General features: G+C 36.1%; 4 protein-coding genes across 7 annotated transcripts; 2 read left to right on the top strand and 2 right to left on the bottom strand.

Annotated features, from left to right (window-relative positions):
* Positions 1-1,705: 1,705 nt before the first annotated feature.
* Positions 1,706-4,647, bottom strand: LOC147533755 (SNARE-like superfamily protein). Its single transcript, XM_086646921.1, has 5 exons — positions 4,488-4,647; positions 4,303-4,399; positions 2,590-2,668; positions 2,388-2,469; positions 1,706-2,165 (listed from the first exon to the last, which is right to left on the bottom strand). Exons 1-5 carry the CDS (start codon positions 4,518-4,520, stop codon positions 2,025-2,027), a joined length of 432 nt encoding a protein of 143 aa, XP_086503047.1. The 5' UTR covers positions 4,521-4,647; the 3' UTR covers positions 1,706-2,024.
* A 1,905-nt stretch (positions 4,648-6,552) lies between these two features.
* LOC147533754 (peroxidase 64-like) lies at positions 6,553-8,345 on the top strand. Its single transcript, XM_086649326.1, has 4 exons — positions 6,553-6,992; positions 7,077-7,265; positions 7,422-7,584; positions 7,716-8,345. The coding sequence occupies exons 1-4, from the start codon at positions 6,783-6,785 to the stop codon at positions 8,108-8,110; spliced, it is 957 nt and encodes a 318-aa protein (XP_086505452.1). The 5' UTR covers positions 6,553-6,782; the 3' UTR covers positions 8,111-8,345.
* A 465-nt stretch (positions 8,346-8,810) lies between these two features.
* On the top strand, positions 8,811-15,104 carry UBC23 (ubiquitin-conjugating enzyme 23). 4 transcript variants are annotated; one of them, XR_015227410.1, is made up of 9 exons: positions 8,814-9,618; positions 10,150-12,289; positions 12,530-12,670; positions 12,867-13,352; positions 13,661-13,730; positions 13,836-13,975; positions 14,093-14,404; positions 14,500-14,816; positions 14,904-15,104. XR_015227410.1 is itself a non-coding variant. In XM_086646918.1 (8 exons), exons 2-8 carry the CDS (start codon positions 10,163-10,165, stop codon positions 14,752-14,754), a joined length of 3,531 nt encoding a protein of 1,176 aa, XP_086503044.1. In that variant the 5' UTR covers positions 8,811-9,618; positions 10,150-10,162; the 3' UTR covers positions 14,755-15,104. The 4 variants fall into 4 exon arrangements, 2 of the variants coding, with proteins under 2 accessions (XP_086503044.1, XP_086503045.1); XR_015227411.1 differs by having other exon boundaries at positions 9,459-9,618; positions 10,163-12,289; XM_086646918.1 differs by having other exon boundaries at positions 8,811-9,618; positions 14,500-15,104.
* A 4,150-nt stretch (positions 15,105-19,254) lies between these two features.
* Positions 19,255-21,292, bottom strand: LOC147533752 (UPF0496 protein At1g20180-like). Its single transcript, XM_086648531.1, has 2 exons — positions 21,104-21,292; positions 19,255-20,843 (listed from the first exon to the last, which is right to left on the bottom strand). Exons 1-2 carry the CDS (start codon positions 21,141-21,143, stop codon positions 19,684-19,686), a joined length of 1,200 nt encoding a protein of 399 aa, XP_086504657.1. The 5' UTR covers positions 21,144-21,292; the 3' UTR covers positions 19,255-19,683.
* Between the last annotated feature and the right edge of the window lie 383 nt (positions 21,293-21,675).

Here is a 21,675-nt window from a genome sequence, read left to right as displayed (position 1 = left end):
TTTTAAATTGAATTCTGCTTTGCAATTTAACAAATGTTTTGACACTGCTTAAAATGCTTAGAAAACATTAGACTGATCTGAACATCTTTAATACAAAATTGTGCTGAACATTTTTCAAAATGTTCACACATCCTTTAAAATGTTAACACAAATTGTAAAGTGTTTTTAACAAAACGAGAACCAGTTGCTACTGTTAACATAACTGTACGGAATAGTGTTAACACATCCCGTAAAATGTTTAGACAAACTGTAAAATGTTGCTTACAAAACGAGAAGTGGTTGCTAATATTAACAAATCTGTACGGAACAACAATGAAAACACCATGAAAATACCCTAAAATCAAGAACAACCTCACCAATGGAGCTTCAAATAAGTAGATCTACAAATCTATATATTTAGCTCTCTACAAAATTATGAAAACACCATGAAAACAGATTTGATGTTTTTTTTAACCTCCATTAAAGAAGATGATGATTGAAGATAAAAGATGATGAAGGTTGCTCAAACGAAGAAGATGATGAAGGTCGCTCAAACGAAAAAGATGATGACTGGAGATGATGATTGAAGATGATGACTGAAGATGATGAAGATAATGACTGAAGATGATTGAAAATAAAGAAAGATAATGAATGTTCTTGAAGAGGGTTTAGGTTTATGTAGAGACAAAAATCTGGAAAAAATTTAGAGAGAGAAAGAGATAATGAAGAGGGTTGAAGATGATGAAGTTGATGGTTGAAAACAATGAAGTTGATGCTTGAAGATGATGAAGCTGGAAATGTAGAGAGAGGGAAAGCTGAAAAAAAAATTAGAGAGAGAGATAGAGAGATTCAGTTTTTAAAGAGTGAGAGGGTGTTGATTTAGGTTACATATATATAAGAGGGCAAAAGAGGGAATATGAAAATAAATAAAGTCTTAGAGATACGAGTTGGGTCCGGATTGAGCATAGGGATGTGTATTTGGGTTTGATTTGAGATATTAGTTGATTATTGGGTTTTGGGTGGGTTAATAATCCCGGTTGGGTTTTTTTTTGTATTTGGGCCCAAAATTTGGGCCTTTCATCAAAATTTTCCCCGGGAAAACCTTGAAGGCGCCAAACAGAGCCTTAGAATTTAGTCAAACCTAGCTGACCGACTACATAATATCAAGAGGGAGAGTTGGGGGGTGTTTGTATTCTTTCTGAATTTGATTTGCCTGAAAATTGGACTCGTCTGACTTTCTGTAATCTGAATTATTTGGGCTAGAGAAGTGGACACAAACTATGACCCGAAATCGCCATTCAAAGGAGCAAGACAAATAAACATTCTGAAACATAGCTCGAATTAATTGAGAGGGGAAGTGATTTTACGTCTGGACTTGAAAGCAAAAAACACAGAAAAAAATGAGATGTTTTAAAATGTGTTCTATCTTGTACCACATTGATTGATTTTTTAGATTCAATCTTGTTTGCCTCATTTTAAAGACACTCCGTTGCTTCAAAGACTCTTCTATATTTACTTTTGCGGGGTTTTATGAATTTTTTGTTAAACGACAATAAGAATGGATGTGCTTAAAACAATGGAAAATGCTGAAAAGAAATACTTAGGATTATCACAGATGTTCGGACTGACATATTTTATATCACTAAGACCCAGTGAGAAATAAGTAACATCAATGCAAGTAAAACTCAAAATAAGCTTTTAGTACCACATCTCTCTGAACCAAGTTCCAAGTTGGTTGTTTCATGTGGACAAGTCCTGCCACAATGTCTATCAAATTTACACAACCCATCCAGATTACCAAATTCATCAAATTACACAAGAAATTGTTCGAAAGGTTCAAAATCGAAAGTACTAGATTATAATCACTTATCAATAAAGTCAATACTTCTTGCTCCGCAAATGGTGTTAGATAGTGTTACAGATTATGCTCCCATTTCTTTTGATAGTATGGAACTGGTAAAATCTCATCTAAACTTTTGTATTTGGAGCACAAAAAGGAAAATGAAAGAAGATGCACCAGTTCAAGGATGGTTACTCGCTTTCTATCATACACCTGAACTCAACCCAAACGATTTGACGATGGTACTGACTCTTTCAGCGAAGATTCTGGAGGTTATTTTTTTCCCTGGTTCGTGAAATGGGTTTGAAACTGCATCCACATATGCAGTGTGAAACCTCCTGAAAAACTGCAGTAGTCTCACAAAGAACAAACAAAATATTATGTCGGAGTAATGCATTTGAAGTTTGTTCAAATATGATAAAGTACGAAAAGGACAAGCCTCAATGGAGTTTTTCTCCATATAAGTACCTCATTCATATAAAAAGAGATGAAATCAGGAAAAGAAGATTATGTTGCTTTTATCATGTTTTGAGATGAGTAGTGGAAGAGCAATTTTAGATGTACTTACATTTCTAACATCTACATCTCTAACATCAAGATCGGTCATGACCAAAATAAATTTCACCTTTGTATTGGTCAAATATCCATACCTGCATTTCCAAAAGGTATCTCGATCAAATAAGGTTGGTGTAAGATAATGGAATACTATCAGTAAAAGAATAAAGTTTTGGAGCACCACTCTCAGAACAACACTATGTCGATGAGCTTACACTTTATAATTCTCTGTTGGATAAAGAAGACCAAGAAATGTCTCGTTCAATGTAGAACCAACTTTTTTTGGATTGTTCACTGCACATATAAAGGACGACATAAAAGTGACGTTATGACCAGTAACTAGATAAGTAAAAAGCATTCCATGTTATTATAATCTCATATAAACATATCAACTACAGTATGTTCAGCTTTTCAAGTAACATACTTAGAAAAAAAATAGTTACCACCAGAAAAGAGTGTGTATATAAGAGAAGACCATCTATATTTGTCAAATGCCAATGTAGCAACAGCATAGGGCCATATTAGTATATTTCCTGTTAAATTAGTCTAATACAATTTTACATTAAACGCGGATCGCTCCAGTACGTGGTACGGGTACCAGTACGCGTTACGCTACCCGGTGAGTGTCGGGTACGCTTAGGGGTATACCTCTTCGGGACGTCTCTCTATTGCATTTTGTTTTGGACTATTTTCAAACCAAAAGATGGTCTTTATGATGCATATATAATATATATCAACTTTCAAACATTATATCTCCATCAAACTAAACCTTACCCGACTAAATAATAAAATCTTATAGTTACTACTCTAGCTTATACTTTTAACAAAAAAATTGGTTAATTAAGATAGAGAATTCCGGTACGCGAAATTTGGAGTAATGGAACGCTAAACCACCCAAAAAGGGTAGAGGGATTGGATACGCGGTATGTGACCAGGAGATTGAGTATCTGGTAACATTGGTCTAATCCATGACGAAATGGGGCTTGCCTTCTCCAAACACCATGAAGACATGCTCTGGAACTCATAACGACTGAATTATAAAAATGCACGCACTTTTGGCCAGTCCGGTGAATCCACTGAGCTCTAGAGGGGAGTTCCTAACTAATAGTATATAGAAATCACTGTTGTCACATTAATATCATCAAATCACAGGCTAAAGTCTTCTTATCCATTTGGGACCGGCAATGAATACTTAATGCTCAAAGTACACAGACTAAGGCAAAAAACCATAAGAAAGATTATGACCAACAATAGCCGGAAACCCCTATCCTTTGATGTACTAATAAGAGCCCCCCTATTAAAAATGATCTTAAAACTAAACGGCGAAGGGCCAGTTCTTTCTCTTGCACAAAGGGAAAGTAAGGGCCAGTGCCACCAACTTAATCTTCCCAAAATAAATCCTTCCCCTTGTCTTTTGCAATCAATGATTCACCAAACTCATATATTAATTACAAAACTTCGCCCGTTTGGGTTTCCCGGATTTTGCTAATCTCATGCAAAGTTCTTTAACCTCACTTTTTGTCAATGTTACCTAGTTCGAGGATCGGTCTGGTACGTGGTACAGGTACCGCCATGTGAGTATGGGATACGCGAGGGGAATACCTAATTACCAATTTGGTATGCTATATTTTGTTGTGGTCCGCTTTGGGCTATGTTCCTAAACGATATATACTCTCTATGATGCTTATATAATAGACACACCTACTCTATGAAGTTCGAATAAAGGCTTCACAATTACTATGATTCATGATTCAAACATATACCTGACCTCTACAAATCTTTGATTTACTATGAACCCAAAAGAAATTATCTACGAAATTGGAACTGGCTGAATTTTAGGTAAGCGAATTAATTGATCGAAATCGTGAAATCCAAATTATACATTTAATTAGATGAATGAAAATTGAAATCAAAGAAGAAAGATGTACCTCTTTCATCGATAACGTCTAAGGAGCAATGAACTATATGATGAAGTTTTAGGGCATCATCCGCCTCTGTGAAGCTTTGAAGGTAGAGTGGATTGTTCTGTTTGGTCATGGATGTTAGAGATTGATAATGGCGTATCGGATCATCGGAAAATGAGAAGAAAAAAAAGGAAATGAACATCACTAACCTGGTGTCCGACGACGGCGACGCATACGATCATCTTCCCGGTTTATTTTCTCAGACTTGTATCACTGTTGTGGCATTTCACAATTGAGATCTGCTCTCTCTCTCTCTCTCTCTCTAGCGGACTTCAATCAACTAGACGTCAGCAGATGCTAGTGGTGTACGGTCAGATGGGCTTCTCGTATATCAGGCCCATAGTTCTGAGAACTGTATTGAGCTTCATCATTTTGGGCTCATACTGTGGGTGTGGTCTTGGGCTTCTTTGGGCTCACTTAGTCTAATGCCTCGCTACTCCAAAAAATTAGATCACCGCCGACAACTGGTAGCCCAGTTAGGCAGTGCATCTAATCCGCAATGTGGAGGTCCCAGATTTGATCCCCATGGAAGTGCGAATCCAGAAATATTGAACTTGGGTATAAATATAAAGTAGTTTTCGTATGCTTTAGGCCTTATAGTTTTGTCGGAGTTTAAGCCATTTAATTTCGTCGGAGTTTAAGCCAATAGTCGGCAGTTACCGTGCTTATCATATCGTATCGATGTATCAATGCCTTTGTAATGACCATGCAGTACCGACCCTGACTTTTGGGGGGTACCAGGCGAACGTATCGACGGGACCCCAATACGTTAAGTCAAAAAAAATATGAAAGTTAAAATATAATTGCAAGTCATGGAAGTCGAACCCCTAACCATAGGTTCACAAACTACTCAGCCAGCTCTAGTACCCAAACAAATGTGATGTACATGTGCATAAATAACACATATAATAATATTATCTATATATAATGTTACTTAATTGGGGATCCTCTAATTTTGAGGGCCTAAGCGACCCAGGCCTAGGTCATGGAAGTCGAACCCCTAACCATAGGTTCACAAACTACTCAGCCAGCTCTAGTACCCAAACAAATGTGATGTATATGTGCATAAATAACACATATAATAATATTATCTATATATAATGTTACTTAATTGGGGATCCTCTAATTTTGAGGGCCTAAGCGACCCAGGCCTAGGCGACCCACCTGGGTCGCCTAGGCCCAGGGCCGGCCCTGTGACCATGTAGTCAATATTTAAAAAAAAATGGATCAACTCCAAAAAGCCAGCTGAAAAGGTTAAATTTTCCACACACATACAGGTAAATCATTTTTCCGGGGCCCAAAAACGGGTATGATATTGATGTTTCGTTGGATCTTTCTTAGCAAAAATCTTTGTTGATGGATTCAATTCAAAGTGATTAACGGAATAATAGAGTACCTTTTGAGATTTTGAACCACAAGTGAGGATCAAGACAAAGGGAGTTTGGTCTAACTGATCAATCTCCTTGCTGTTTGTCACTTAACTACCACTTTTTAACACACAATCACAGACCTAAAAGACTAAAACCCTAACTATAATAATGGAAATGTAAAGATCAAGCATCAAACATCTTTAACGACTTCCACATTTCAATCTTAACTACCATATTTTCTAGTTGATGTATGCCCTCAATTTGATTCTTACTATTTGTTTTAAAATAGTCCTCACTCCTTAAATAAAATACAAATATCAATCGGAGTCAAATAAATATGAATTGGATCCATTTCACTCATAACCAGTATGTTTTTAGTAGAAAAATATAAGTTTAAGTAGTGTTTATAATCAACAATATAAATGGTCTTATATATTGTGTGTCATCTACTAAAAAGTAGAACGTGTTCAATGCTCAGAAAATCACTACAAGTAAATCCAAGTCTTAGTAATTATCAATATTGTCCTCAATATTATTAACACTCAGACCTACATTTACGGGTACGTGAATTTTGTTCCCAAAGAAGATTCCACGAGCCCACTGAAAACACCTTACTAAGCTTGAGTATGTACATATAACCCAATCCCCGAATGGGCTTGAGTATGTACGTATAACCCAATCCCCGAATGCTCCAAAGTGATGTGAGACTATGTTGAGAATAGTTCCACTTGGAGTGGGAAAAGCTGGAACCTAAATAAGATTGTAGGACCATTATAACTCAAAACTTAGAAAAGGGTAACTATAATGTTGGTTATTTTTGAGAAGATCAATGTGACTTAAAATTGTCTTCTACTAAAAGAATGCTTAAAAAACACTACTCTATTATATAAGATTCTTGTCAAATGTCACCAAATGAGAAATCACAACCACCTCTAGTTAGTTATCTCTCTCTCGATCTTTCTAACTCTGGCATGATCATCTATAAATGTTCTTCACTTTCCCTAGGCTTCATTACCACACAACAAGAGTAAGAAAAACTTAGTACATAGTGATTTTTGAAGCTTCGAAGTAACTATGGCAGCAATGGTTACATTACTATTAAGTTCTCTTCTAATATTCTCATCTTTTCCTTCATTTGGAGTTTCTCTGAGCTCAAATTACTATCACAAAACATGCCCACAAGCAGAATCACTTGTCACAAATGCCGTAAAAAACGCAATGGCGAATGACAAAACAGTCCCTGCAGCAATACTTAGGATGCATTTCCATGATTGTTTCATCAGGGTATTCCTCATATTTGTTTCTGAGTTTGTCTTTCTACTCTTACAATTCTTACTTATTCATTTTCTTTTGTTTCTGCCATTAAAGGGGTGCGATGCTTCAGTATTGCTGAATTCAGTAGGAGGAAACACAGCAGAAAAGGATGGACCTCCTAACATTTCTTTGCATTCATTTTATGTCATTGACAATGCCAAGAAAGACATTGAAGCTTTGTGTCCTGGGGTAGTCTCGTGTGCAGATATATTGGCTTTCGCGGCAAGAGACGCTGTTGTTCTAGTAAGTTTAACTCACTATCAAGTGTGCTCGGGTTATACAAAAACAGTATCCCGACGGTTATATATATTGTAACCCTTTTATGACCGAGAGAAACGACCCATCGCCCATCCTCCCTTGTTATACATATAGGTTAACTTACTGTATCAATTTTTGTAGACTGGCGGACCAAGTTGGGATGTGCCAAAAGGAAGAAAAGATGGACGAATTTCAAAAGCTAGTGAGACAATTGGACTACCAGCTCCTACCTTTAACATGTCTCAATTGCAACAGAGCTTCTCTCAAAGAGGTCTTTCCATGGAAGATCTTGTAGCTCTCTCAGGTAAAAATCAAATCAATTAGCAACTTTGGGTTCGACATTTTTTTTAATGTAAGCCTTTTTGTTGGACGTTGTTTTGAAAACGACAGTTATAATAGAAATAACATATATTTTGTCTAACGGTGTTATTATAGGAGGACATACACTTGGGTTCTCTCATTGTTCATCCTTCCAAACTAGGATCCACAACTTTGATGCCACTCATGACGTCGACCCAACATTACGTCCGGCATTTGCAGCTAGCTTGAAACAAATTTGCCCTGCACATAACAAGGTGAAAAACGCAGGTACTACAATGGACACATCAACAACTACGTTCGATAATACTTATTACAAGCTACTCATCCAAGGGCAATCTCTTTTCTCTTCAGACCAAGCTTTACTTAGTTCATCAAAAACAAAAGGTCTTGTATATAAATATGCAACCTCAAAACAAGCTTTTAGAGATGCTTTTGTTCAGTCTATGATCAAAATGAGTAGCATTAATGGTGGACAAGAAGTAAGAAAGGATTGCAGATTTGTTAATTAGGTGATTTAGTTAAAGAGTATTTCGAAATTATAGTCGATTGAACGTCAAAATTAGTGGTTTAAGTATAAGAATAATTGTGTTTTTCATTTTCGGTTCAAATGCTTTGAAGGAATATATAGAAGGATTTGTGTGTATTTTTGTTAGTATTCATTGAAGCATAAGTGTGTCAAAGTACAACCATGTTTAGTTGATGGGATATGTTATTTGGCATTAGTAATAATTGAGTTGTTTTACATGTAAGTTTGTGTTTTAATGTTTAAATATGACTTGTTTAATTCTGAATTATGTATGTCATTAACATCAGCTCTGTTTAATGACTAGTCAGAGTTCGACTTGATCAATATAATATTCGATTCGACGAGGGAAATGAAATTTTCTTCTAAATAATGTTCTACTTCAAAGACTTGCAACATCACCCTGACTTGCATATTTTAACGTCTACTTTTAAAAATCTTAAAATGATCGACACAAATTGTTGTCCCATTCGTATTTTGAATAAAACTCTAAGTAACTGTTATTCTTGTGATTCAATAATATTATTGTTTGTGCTCAAAGGCAAAGCATTTTATTGAGTTGAGCCTAATCCTTCCCTTTAGAAAGCTTCAAAGTAGTCATCCACACGTCAAGAAAAGGAACCATTTCTTTACTTCAAATTGAGTTTTTGGAACCAATTTAATAAGAGAATATGACCAAATCAAAAGACAAAAAGGTGATAAGAGTAATGCAAAATAAGTAAAGGATATTCATTTCGGGTCCTAAACATTTGGAAAGCACCCGTTTCGGTTCCATGGTGATCCAAACTATAACCAATTCTTCTAGTAATACTCTATGTGATCACTAATTGTAATATTTTTTTATTTTATTTTGTCTTCATCAAAAAAAAAAAAGTACTTTTATTTTTTTTCCCTCTAAATCTTGCGCGACCACATACCTCGCCTTAAATAGTGGTCGGACAGAATAATAATTTTCGAATTAACACAAACTAATCAACACTTTAGTTTGTAGTGGTGTTAAAAGAACACCATTAAACAACGGTTGTGTTTTGGCCTTATAGCTCACCTTTTTTTTGCAGAAACAACATAGCACTTTTTTTTTTTGAAACAACAAATAGAATGAACCTTTTAGTTTCAACATAGAAATATAGTGTCTGAAATTTGAATTGACTCGAATTAAATTTTAAAACATTGTTTCTGTGTGAATTATGACATCTAACTCAGTCTAAATAGTAAATTTGGTTATGGAACAATTTGAGCTAGACAATTCAGATTCAGACCACAGGAAAAAGGAACAGTTAGGGATAGGAGTCAGATGAATATAGAATATACGAGTCAGATGAATATAAAATTACACGATTACCCCAACTGCATCGCTTCCAGCCTTCAAGTTTCAGCTCCCCCGCTTATTTCACCACCAACAGGGTCGCCGAAGAGCCATTTCCTTACAAACCAAACCATCATCTCTCTCTCTTTCTTACCCCCTCTCTCTCTCTCTTTCTCTCTTGATTCAAGGTAAATCTATTTCTCTCTCTCTCTCTCTACTCTCTAGCTTGAGTTATTTGATGCCTGTAATCAATAATTTGTTTTTATTTGATTTCAATGTTGTTTATCGATATTAGATTTGAACAAACTGAATAATCATTTGTATTTTGGTCAATTTTTTAAAAACCTAGCTGAATGATTGAAGCTCATTAGGGTAAAATTGGTCAATCCCACTGTTGTTTTTTGGTTGAAAGTTGATCGATTTTGTTCTTCTAATCCATGAATTTAAGCTGCCCTTAGGCGTTCTCTATCTGTATGTCAATATTTTGAAATCCGATTATAGTTTTCTTCATCTTAATGAGGTGTGATTATATGTCTTTCGTTGTGCTTTGAGTTTAACCTAGATACTAGAGTTATTGCTTTTTGGGTATGTTAAATCTTAAATTTGAATTAAAGGATTGATATTGTTGAAAGGATTGAAAACACACAAAAACTACCTAATTGATGACTGGTGTAGGTAAAATTTGGATTTTGGTGTCTGACTTTAAAAAAATTTGTTAGTTGTGTGTTTTAGATGGAAAAGGAGCATCACCATATTGATGCCGATATATCCCATGCTTCGACAAGTAACCGTGATAACAATACCTCAAAGCATGCAGATAGCTCAACAACTGAGCTTTCTTCGGGGCCGATAGGAAATTTGAAGAACGAGGAAACAGTGAAACAACAGGTGGTTGGAGGTAGTGTTGTTAACGTTCGTCATGTTTATAGGCAAGATGTAGTTAGGTCCAACAAAGATGATGGTCTGATTGGCATGGTAATTGAGGTCGCCGGTGAATTGGATTCTGATAGTGACATTACTGATGATGATGAGGAGGATGATGATGATGACAGTGAAGAAAACAATGAGAATGAAAATACCAATCAAAACAAAAATGTGAATGAAAGTGAAGGTGAAGGTGGTGGTGACGATTGTGATGATGACGGTGACGACGATGGTGATGATGATGATGATGATGATTATGGGAATGAAGGGAAGGGTGGCGGTGAGAAGAGTGACCCTCTCCCAGCTGACCAAATTCGGGTAATGTGGATGAATCACTCCGAGACCACTCAAAATATTAGTGATGTAACAGTTATAGATAGGGGTTTTTTGCACGGGGATATTGTTGCTTCTGCTTCAGACCCAACAGGACAAGTGGGTATTGTGGTGGATGTTGATATCCTTGTAGATTTAAAAACTGCTGATGGATCCATCATAAAGGATGTGCCGTCCAGAGATTTGAAGCGTGTAAGGGATTTTACGGTGGGTGACTATGTAGTACGTGGACATTGGCTTGGAAGGGTTGAAGATGTTCTTGATAATGTGACCGTGCTATTCGATGATGGGTCAATATGTAAAGTGATGAAAGCTGACCCTCTGCGGCTCAAGCCGATCGACAAAAACATCATTGAAGATGGCCAGTTTCCGTACTATCCAGGTCAGCGTGTTAAGGCAACTTCTTCTTCAGTTTTCAAGAGTGGTAAGTGGCTTTCTGGTTCATGGAAAGCTAGTCGTAAGGAAGGCATTGTTACTAAAGTTACAGTTGGATCAGTGTTCATCTATTGGATAGCTTCTGCAAGCTCTGGGTTTGGTTCTGAAGCCGCAACTACTCCTGCTGAAGAGCAAAGTCCAAAAAATTTAAAGCTTTTAGCTTGTTTTGCACATGCGAATTGGCAAGTTGGTGACTGGTGTCTTCTTTCAACTTCTGAACCTTCGACCTCCCTGCTAGATGAGAAAGTTAGTCAAATAACAAAATGCGATGAACCTGTTCAGGGTGGATCAGTTTCTGATGATCCAGGGAGTGATCATGGTTCAGAGAAATATGAAGGGAATAATGAGTTCATGGAACTTGATACAACTTTTAGTCCGGATGCAAACAATGATAGTGTAGAAAGCAGTGACTCGCCAAAATCTGGCTCCAGCAACATTTCCTTGCATGTTTCTAAGGATCCTACTCGTGAAGGTTGGCCAATTCACCGAAAAAGGTTGCGCAAAGTCGTGGTTAAGAGAGATAAGAAGGTTAGGAGAAAAGAAGATAATTTTGAAAGGGCTGTCGTGATTGCAAATACGAAGACAAAAGTTGATGTTGCTTGGCAAAATGGAAAAACGGAATGTGGTCTAGTTTCAACAACTTTAATTCCCATTGATAGTCCTGGTGATCATGAATTCTTTGCTGAGCAGTATGTGGTAGAAAGAATCTCAGATGAAGATGATGATGTTTCTTCTGGTGTTAGGCGTGTTGGGGTTGTGAAGAGTGTTGATGCAAAGGAGCGAACAGCCATTGTTAGATGGTTGAAACCAGTTGCCAGGCCTGAAGACCCGAGAGAGTTTGATAAGGATGAAGTGGTAAGTGTATATGAGCTTGAAGGGCACCCAGATTACGATTACTGCCATGGAGATGTGGTTGTTCGGCTATCTCCTGTTTCTGCTGCTGCACAAACAGGCAGTTCTGGAGATCCGGTCGAGGAACCAGACCAGCAAGTTGATTCAAAGGGAACTAAAGAAGACGTGGACAAACATTTGAGACAGAAGAAGGAAGAAGACCAATCAAACAATGAACCTGATAAGGATTTTTCAGACCTCTCTTGGGTGGGAAACATAACTGGTCTTAGAGAAGGTGATATCGAAGTTACATGGGCCGACGGGATGGTTTCAACGGTATGTTCACTACTAAATAACTTGGAATGATTACTTTCAGATTCCTTAGGTAACAACTATTTTCAAACAACAATGAAATGAGACCTTCTGATTATATAACGAGTCTTTCTTATCTTTGTTGTCCTACAAGGTAATAATTTTTATACTATACCAGACTCAGTAAGAAACAGAAAAAGACCTTTTTAATTCATCATTTCCAGGAGCATCTCTATTCTGCACTGACCCTTTGGTTTTTATTAGGTCGGGCCTCAGGCTATTTACGTGGTAGGTCGAGATGACGATGACGAGGATTCAATTGGAGGAGGGAGTGATGTTAGTGATGCAGTAAGTTGGGAAACAGTTGACGAAGACCAAATGGGTGCTCCTGATAATGCTGAAGAGGTAAATTTTTTTGGAACAAGTCAGATTTTTCAGGAAGAACTTTTAGGTACCTGATCAGTACTTTGTGTACATGACATGAACTTCGGATGCCCCCTTTCTTACACTTTCTTTCTATCTTCTCAGTTTCTCTTTCTTTCAGACATTTAGTGCTATTGGTGTATTTCTCTTGAAAGTATAAAATGACATTGATGTGTAGGAAGTTTCACAGCAAAACGCAACTGACGTCAATTCTGAGGCAGAAACAACAGTTCAGTCGGAAGAGAACGACTCGCAAAATGGACCACTCTCAATTTCTCTTGCTGCTTTGGGATTTATTACCAGGCTAGCAACTGGAATTTTCTCACGTGGAAGGAAGCAGATTGATCCACTATCTTCAGATTCCACAGGTGAAAATAATCAGAATAGTATTGATTCTCCCAAGAGACGAGCACCTAGTAATGAATCAAGCAGCTCTTTGGAATCTCACCCCGCTGATAGCTGTGGTGAACAAACGAAAATTGGAGAACATGGATCTCTATCAGAGGATATGGATGATATAAAGGTAGAGGTTCTATGCAGCTTGAGGTCTGAAACAAATTCTCTCGCCGTGACAGAACATTGTGGGGAAGATCCTTGCTCCTTCAAACACTTCGATACGGCTGAAAATCCCATTGACCATCACTTCTTCGATGAGAGTGGGCAGGTATATTTAGATTTGCGTCCTCTTTGTTTTCTTGTCATTACTATTATTACAAACGAATCAAATGGGTGAGTTACTCCTAATGTTGTATTCCAATAAGGAGAAAATTAGAAAATGCTAAATGGAGGAATCAATAATGTAATTTCTCTAATTCTTGACACATCTGGTGCTTACAGTCTACTTGAATGTCAATGGTTCTTAAGGTAGCTTGTTTGTGTGGTGTTTAGAAGTCTGTACCACATAATTTAGCTTATACCATATGTAAACACCCTATACACTTCGCTGATTAAAATTACCGATGCAATTTTCAGAATAGTAACGGAAGGAAGTGGCTCAAGAAGGTTCAGCAAGACTGGAACATCCTTCAGAAAAACCTTCCTGGTATGCATGATGTGGTTGATTTCTTAAGAATCAAATATTAACAGTCAATTTTAATAATTTATTACAAGCTTTTAGGGTTTAAAAAATCATATATCTTAATTGCAGACGACATCTATGTGCGAGTTTATGAAGATCGAATGGATTTAATAAGGGCTGTTATTGTGGGACCATATGGCACGCCATACCAAGATGGTCTATTTGTTTTTGATTTTCATCTTCCTCCAGAATATCCTCAAGTCCCACCAGTAAGAACAGTCACTACAGTTTCTTTGCACTTCTTTTTTTTAATTTGAAGAATTCTAGATAGTTCTCTGCTTCTTTGACGAAGTTCACCTATCTAACTGTTTTATGTATTTTTGCAGTCTGTGTATTATCATTCTGGTGGCTGGCGGATAAATCCGAACTTATACGAAGAAGGAAAAGTATGCCTGAGCCTTTTAAATACCTGGACTGGCAGAGGAAATGAAGTTTGGGATCCGTCTTCTTCAAGCATCCTTCAAGTATTGGTCTCTCTCCAGGGTCTAGTTCTCAATTCTAGGCCATATTTCAATGAAGCTGGGTACGATAAGCAAGTTGGAACAGCTGAAGGAGAAAAGAATTCATTATCATACAATGAGAATACCTTTCTACTTAACTGCAAGTCAATGATGTATCTTATGCGAAAACCTCCCAAGGTGATGCACCATATATATGGAACATCTTTTGATTACATATTTTCTGCCGAGAAATATATGGGTCTAATCACTTCTTTTTATTGTGATTCGTGTAGGATTTCGGAGAGCTTATTAAGGCCCATTTCAAGAGGAGGGGCTATTATATCCTTAAAGCTTGTGATGCATATAACAAAGGTTACATGATTGGCTCCTTAACAAATGATGCTTCCATAACCGATAAAAGCAACGACGACTCAGCATCAGTTGGGTTTAAGCTTATGTTGGCTAAGCTAATGCCGAAGCTAATCACAGCACTCACTGAAGTTGGAGCCGACTGTGATGAATTCAAGCATCTGCAAGACTCACACTAAAGCCATCTTTTGAAGGACTAACTGCCTTAAAAAATGAAAAGTGTTTCAGTCAATTTAATGAGGTACATACCATTTTAGATTGTCATGATCAGAAAAACCCTTCTTTTTAATGTTTTTGTGAGGGTTAATCCCTGATTCTTTTTCTTCAGTTATTTTACTGTTAGCAGCAGCTGAAGTTCAGTGGAGCAAAATTTCAAGGACTCCACTGTGACAGAAAAGTTTACATTTTGTGGTGTGTGGTGGATATTGAAAAATACCGTCTTGTTCTGTACCCTTCAACTTGTTTTATTTAGCCCATTCACTATTCGAATTGACGGGTAAAAATTAATTGAAAAAACAATAGTTGAGCATATTCTTGTGTTCTTTTATCTTGTGTAATCTTCTTTCACTTTAGGGTAATTTTATTTTGGCCGGTTAAGTTGACCAACATAGAATTAGAGAGGACAGGAAAGGTTAAATTGGAACGTTAAACAAATACGAGAGCCAAATTTTCTATTTGGTCACAAATTGGGAGCCAAAAGTTCTCTCTAACAATGGTGGAGAAAAGATACGAAAATACTTTGAAACGGGAGTAAAATTTGACTGTTATGTATGAAATTTATTGGAATTTATTAAATTTTACATTCCAAGGAGGTATATTGTTATATAAACGTACTTTTATTTGAATCGTAAATACAGTATGACCACGTCAAGTATTATTATACACATATCATCTTCTTTATTTCGTCATCGACCTCGCATCACTACCTTCTTCCTCATTTCGTCAGTGACCTCCCTGACCACATCACCACTTACCCCTCTATTTCTGCTTCTCTCCTATTTCTCTCCCCTCTTTTTAATTCTCTTATCTCCTATTCTTCTTTTGTAAGAAATATATTTTTGTTGGAAATTAAAAATACTTGCACAAACAAAGAAGAATAAAGAAGATATTAACTTGAATTGAATACTTGACTTGATTTGATTTTTATTTGATGATAATAAACTACAAAGACTGGTCTATTTATAGACCCAAAATCTACCCATTAACTAAGACCACTACTAACTTGATCCCACTAATTCATCCATTAACCCACTAACTAGTACATTAACCCCACTAATTAGTACATTAATCCCACTAAAATTAACTCTCTAATTACTTAACTACTAACACTAATCCACCTCATCTAACACTAATTTAATGAATAAATAAATAAATACCTTTTGAGTTTATAATTTTAACACTCTCCCTTAAACTCAAACATTATAACACCCATCATAATCTTCGACTTGAAAAATCAATGGACCTTCAATGACTTAATAAAAAATATTAGTCATTTAATCATCAACTTAAAAACTTCATATCAATCTGGCTTTTCATCATACCCTTTCACAACTAATTTGTCTACTTCATCATCTGGTTTGTACTTGGTTTTGAATGACCATTTCAATCCAATTGACTTCTTTTCTGCTGGAAAATAATTTAGCTCCCAAGTATCACTTTTCTCAATTGGATAAATTTCGTCGTCCATAGCAGAAATACACCCCACATTTTTTACTGCTTCTTTAACAGTGATAGGTTTGGTGTGATTACAATCTGCAAAAGATATAACACTTGGAAAATATTCGTTAGACCCATTATTATCATTGCTTACAACGTAGTCATCAAACCTTGACAAAACTTGAATGTAAGTTGAACTGGGACATAATTCTAGATTTGAATTATCATCAATATTCAGAGAAATAGGTGTAATCTCAATTACTTGAGATTCTGAAGCTACTGTCTCATCATCCGTATCAATTTTTATTTGATGATCTTCTTTAACCGGACAGTCCCAAACTCCATCTTCATCACTTTCTACCGAATAATCATCTAAATCTTCGTCTAAAATTTCATCAGAATCTTCATCCGAATCGTCATCCATTCTGCAAGCCAATAAAAGAATTTCTCCCTCTTCTACATCATCTTCAGCAAAGTTAGCATGCTCTGAATATTTCTTGGAAACTCTACATTCTGACTTATAATGACCTAATTTTTTGCAACGAAAACATCTAACTTTAGATTTGTCATACCTTCCAAATTTTTTTGGTCCTTTACCATGGCTCTCTTCACCATTAGAACCACCTTTTTCAAGCAGAGTCACTTTGCTTTGAAAAGCTTGTTCAATAGACCCTGCAGCAGCTCTCTGGTTCATCCTATGTTCATGAGAACATAATGAACTCATCAAACCTTCAACTGACATAGTTGAGAGGTCTTTTCCTTCCTCAATTGCAGCAACAACATAGTCAAAACGACCTGTTAATGATCTCATGATTTTCTCAATAACACGAAGATCAGTTAAATGTTCACCATTAACCCGCAATTGATTAACAATAGATTGAACTCTAGAAAAATAATCAGAAATATTTTCAGAGTTAATCATATTAAGAGATTCAAATTCACCTCGTAAAGTCTGCAACCTTACATTTTTTACCTTCTCATCACCCTTGTAGAATCTTTGCAACAAGCCCCACACTTCTTTAGCTGTTTCAGCTCTTGAGATTTTCTCGAAGACAATCTCATCAACAGCTTGATAGAGAAAGAACAATGCCTTCTTATCCTTCTTTCTGTTCTCTCTCAAACTATCTTTTTGGACCTGAGAGAGAGCTTCATGTGCTGCCTGATCAACTGGCTCTACATACCCAAATTCGACAACCTCCCAAATTTCCTGGAAGCCAAATAATGCTTTCATTTGGATACACCATTGATCAAAATTTTTCCCACAAAATCGCGGAAGCTGAGGTTGGATTGATCCATTCATTTTGTAATTCGGTTAGTAATTACAAAATAATTCTAGCTCGGATACCAAATGTTGGAAATTAAAAATACTTGCACAAACAAAGAAGAATAAAGAAGATATTAACTTGAATTGAATACTTGACTTGATTTGATTTTTATTTGATGATAATAAACTACAAAGACTGGTCTATTTATAGACCCAAAATCTACCCATTAACTAAGACCACTACTAACTTGATCCCACTAATTCATCCATTAACCCACTAACTAGTACATTAACCCCACTAATTAGTACATTAATCCCACTAAAATTAACTCTCTAATTACTTAACTACTAACACTAATCCACCTCATCTAACACTAATTTAATGAATAAATAAATAAATACCTTTTGAGTTTATAATTTTAACAATTTTCGGCCGGCGACCTGGTCAGAGAAGATAGAGAGAGTGGTGGGGAGAGAGAGAGGTGGGGTGGAGAGAGAGGGGTGAGGTGGAGAGAGTGAGGTGGAGGGTCTTTTATTTTGAAACATATTCATAAAATATGTTTCCCTGAAAAAATTTCAAAATTTTGTATATTCCCTTTAAAATTTCACACTCCGGAAACTATTTAGTTTTCCTCAAAGTACTGGTCTATAATAATTATATTAAAATTGTCGAGGAAGAAATCACAAAAAAACAAAACAAAAACAGGAAGATTACAAACATGATAACATACAAAGATTGGCGTCCCAATTCATCACCAAATCTGTTAAGGTTTGTGGTAGTGTGTCAATTTTCGTGGAGGAAGGTGGGGATAACGTCAAGTCCACGTGCCCTTATGGGCTGGGCCACACACGTGCTACAATGGCAATTACAATGGGAAGCTCTTAAGGCAGAGTGAATGCGGAAAGATTGTCTCAGTTCGGATTGTTCTCTGCAACTCGGGAACATGAAGTTGGAATTGCTAGTAATCGCGGATGGAGATGATGAGATATTCAGTGGTGGACTCGATGTTTTGAAAATGCATGTGTTTCTTTCATGTGAAAGGCTCGCGATGATGCCAAAAGGGTGACAAACTAAATGAATTTCTTCCTGACGTTGTTAGGTGCAAGCTGGATGGATGCGAAGCTTGAACCCCAACAAAGATATTCATAAATTTTACCTTAGAGCGAAATCCACTTCGAAGCCCAACAAATATATTTTTATCTCTCAATGCTTATAAGTAATTCCGATCACTTTTTCCTTTATCACGTGGGACAAAAATGTGGTGAACAAAACTTATTTTTCCTATAATATCTTAGTCCACATGGTTAGACAAATAAGATCCAAAACTTTATAAATAAGAGATATGTAAGTGTTAGTCTAAAACTGCACATAGGCTCGAGTGGGTAACCTAAATGCTAACCTTATTAATTAAATCATTACTATTTATATAGAGTCAAAATTCCAAAATGAGTTATATATCAATCGGTCGGGCTCCGACAGAAGGTCGGTTAGAGCTTCTTGTTCGTGCCCGTCTGGCTAAAGTTTGTGATCCGGATGGGTAGCATCTGTGTCTGTCCGGCTAAAGTTTGTGATCCGAACGGGTAGTGTCTGTCTCAGAAACTGGACATATGTAGACACATCAAGTTCGGACGGATAGTGTATGTCTCGAACACAGGGCATCCGTGGACACATCGGGCTCGGACGGTTAGTGGGCGAATCCGTACCGAGTTTTTATCCCATCCTATATAGGATTCAATAAACATTAAAACAAACTCACTATCACAATAGAATGACTACATAATGATATATATATTGGTATAATTATTTTTATGTAATCAAAGGTATGACTACTTTCTTTTAAAAGGTATGACTACTTAATCAGGAAATTTGTGTAAATCTTAATTTGAAGCCCTAATTACAGGATTGAATTTATGAACAACTAATCACATGAGTGTCTAACATAACAATGGGAAACAATAAAAAACAAAAGAAGTCAAAAACCCTAGAGGGTCTGAAATTTGAACTTTAATGATCTAATTCAGAGGTAAGATCAAATGATAGAATCATTAAATCTGTGATGTACCTATGTGGTTCTTCACTCAGCCATAATTACCACTACCATCAATCATAATCTCATCATCATGGTTATCGTCTTCATCATCGTCTTCGTCATCATCATCTTTTCGTCGAAGTATCATCATAATGTAGTTATATCTTGTTCATGTGTTGTGGTGAATTGGTAGCTTTGATTTCTTTAATAACAAGTCTTCTTGCTCTATTAATCGTAAGAACACATAAATAAACATGTTCTTCTAATTCTCCAAGTTTCTCCAAGAAACAAGACTCTTGAGTTTGAAACTCCTTCACTACCTCTTTCAAAACTTGTTTCTTTTTCATCTTCAAACACATTTCAGCAATAGATTTCCCATGATCAATCTCATCATGTAATCTCATTACAAGACGACTCATCGTATCGAAATCTCTACTAAGTGTATAAACACCTTTTGCTGCTGCATCAAGCTGTCCATAAACCCTCATCAACTTACTTCTCTTAGCTCCATTTTTAGTTGACCTAATCTTCTTCTTCAAAAACCCTAATTCTAAAGTAACTAGTCCTGGTAAAGCTACTAGTCCTACTAAACTATGAATAGCAAGAACAACTGTGGCAATTGCTAGTCCACCACAAGCAAGAACCATACTTGCTTCCCAAGTTTTCTTACATAAACTTATAACTTTTACTTTTCTTTCAATTCTTTTTCCTTTCATCTTTAATTGATTAAGCATCAACCCGTATCGATCGTGAACTATATCGAACTGTAAATCATTCGATTTCGAAAGAGGATTTTCAAGCTTTGCAAATGTAGCTAATTCACCCAAGATCAACCCGAATCGCTCTGTATCCATTTGTTCATCATGACCATCACTAAACTTATCCGACGATGATACTTTCTTAGCTAACTTGATAACTCTTTGAATTATACAATAATTTGTCCGAGCTTGATCGATACATCGAAGAAGTAGTCCACATATTCGACACGCTTGTAAGCTTGCTTCGAAGTAATCGATAATAAGGTAATGTAGATTATAGGTTTGGGTCATTTTAATTAGGGTTTCTTGGTTAGGTTCTAAAAGATAATCAGAGATATGGGTATAAGATGGAATTTTAGAAAGATTAGAAGAGAGTTTATCTTTGGTTAAAATGGTTCTTCTTAGTTGACCTTGAACTTTACTCCATATATCTGTATAAGATTTTGTTCTTAAAGCTTCCATATATTCATCCTTAACATTTAGCTTTTTTATCATCTTCACATTATTTACATGTTCACCATCTTTTATTGATCTTGATGAAGATGACGACGACGAGTCTCCTGCAAAATAAAAATGATAAATTTATTTTCGTTATAAAAAGTAAGATTCAAACTCTGATCTCTCGAATACAGAGACACACATATTATCACTATCAAACTCATTTATACAAAAAAAAAAAAATTAATCAACCATGCATAGAATAAGCAAATTTGCAAAAGTTAGAAAAAAAAAAACCCATGAATGGAAATTAAAATAAAGAACAACCCATGATTCAAAATCACAAAAAGATGAATAAAATTATGAATATATAGTTAATTACCAGTGATTACTGAAGGAGATTTAACCTTTGACCACAACATAATGATGCTATTTAGCTACTTGAATTTGGTCTGATTAAGAAAGAAGATTTGAAACAAACAATAGTGGGATAAATCTTGTTGATAACGAAACAAGATTAGAGAGAGAGAGAAAGAGAGGGAGAGGGGAGTTGAATTTGGTAATTTTATTTAGGGTGTATTGAAGTAAGAGAGATATATAAGTAGTACTTGGTGATCAAGCTAGGTAAGAAATAAAATCAGTTAAGACCGCCTTTGTCTTCTTTTAGGGTGTTTGTTACACGATACCCTTTTGACAACTCAACTTTATAAACCCTTCCCCTTAATCTCTCTCTCTCTCTCTCCTCCATTTGCCAAACCTCGTTTTCAAAAAGCTTCTCATACATAGATAGATGATCAAGTCATCACAGAAAATGATCATAAGAAACGCGCTTAATTAAACTTTCTCTCTCTCTCTCTAACTAGATTACATCATCCTGATCATTGATCTTGTATGGAGTATTTATTATCAATGGGGAGTTTGGTATCAACCCAACATCTGGAGAGAGATTATGAG

Source organism: Eschscholzia californica, unplaced genomic scaffold, assembly GCF_041429995.1.
Source record: "Eschscholzia californica isolate CP2 unplaced genomic scaffold, dmEscCali1.0.p SCAF_6, whole genome shotgun sequence".
Taxonomy (NCBI): Eukaryota; Viridiplantae; Streptophyta; class Magnoliopsida; order Ranunculales; family Papaveraceae; genus Eschscholzia; species Eschscholzia californica.
Note: the sequence above shows the minus strand (reverse complement) of the source record. Positions and strands in the feature narration are given on the sequence as shown.

What these genes read in the sequence shown, in the direction of transcription:
- LOC147533755 (XM_086646921.1), bottom strand. Translation starts at nt 4,520, where the DNA reads ATGATCGTATGCGTCGCCGTCGTCGGACACCAG. An exon ending in TCGCCGTCGTCGGACACCAG is followed by an intron (nt 4,400 to 4,487) that starts GTTAGTGATGTT and finishes ATGACCAAACAG; the next exon opens with AACAATCCACTCTACCTTCA. An exon ending in AGACGTTATCGATGAAAGAG is followed by an intron (nt 2,669 to 4,302) that starts GTACATCTTTCT and finishes TTATATGTGCAG; the next exon opens with TGAACAATCCAAAAAAAGTT.
- LOC147533754 (XM_086649326.1), top strand. Translation starts at nt 6,783, where the DNA reads ATGGCAGCAATGGTTACATTACTATTAAGTTCTCTTCTAATATTCTCA. An exon ending in TCCATGATTGTTTCATCAGG is followed by an intron (nt 6,993 to 7,076) that starts GTATTCCTCATA and finishes CTGCCATTAAAG; the next exon opens with GGGTGCGATGCTTCAGTATT. An exon ending in CAAGAGACGCTGTTGTTCTA is followed by an intron (nt 7,266 to 7,421) that starts GTAAGTTTAACT and finishes CAATTTTTGTAG; the next exon opens with ACTGGCGGACCAAGTTGGGA.
- UBC23 (XM_086646918.1), top strand. Translation starts at nt 10,163, where the DNA reads ATGGAAAAGGAGCATCACCATATTGATGCCGATATATCCCATGCTTCG. An exon ending in CCGACGGGATGGTTTCAACG is followed by an intron (nt 12,290 to 12,529) that starts GTATGTTCACTA and finishes GGTTTTTATTAG; the next exon opens with GTCGGGCCTCAGGCTATTTA. An exon ending in CTCCTGATAATGCTGAAGAG is followed by an intron (nt 12,671 to 12,866) that starts GTAAATTTTTTT and finishes ATTGATGTGTAG; the next exon opens with GAAGTTTCACAGCAAAACGC.
- LOC147533752 (XM_086648531.1), bottom strand. Translation starts at nt 21,143, where the DNA reads ATGTTGTGGTCAAAGGTTAAATCTCCTTCAGTAATCACTG. An exon ending in ATCTCCTTCAGTAATCACTG is followed by an intron (nt 20,844 to 21,103) that starts GTAATTAACTAT and finishes TTTATTTTGCAG; the next exon opens with GAGACTCGTCGTCGTCATCT.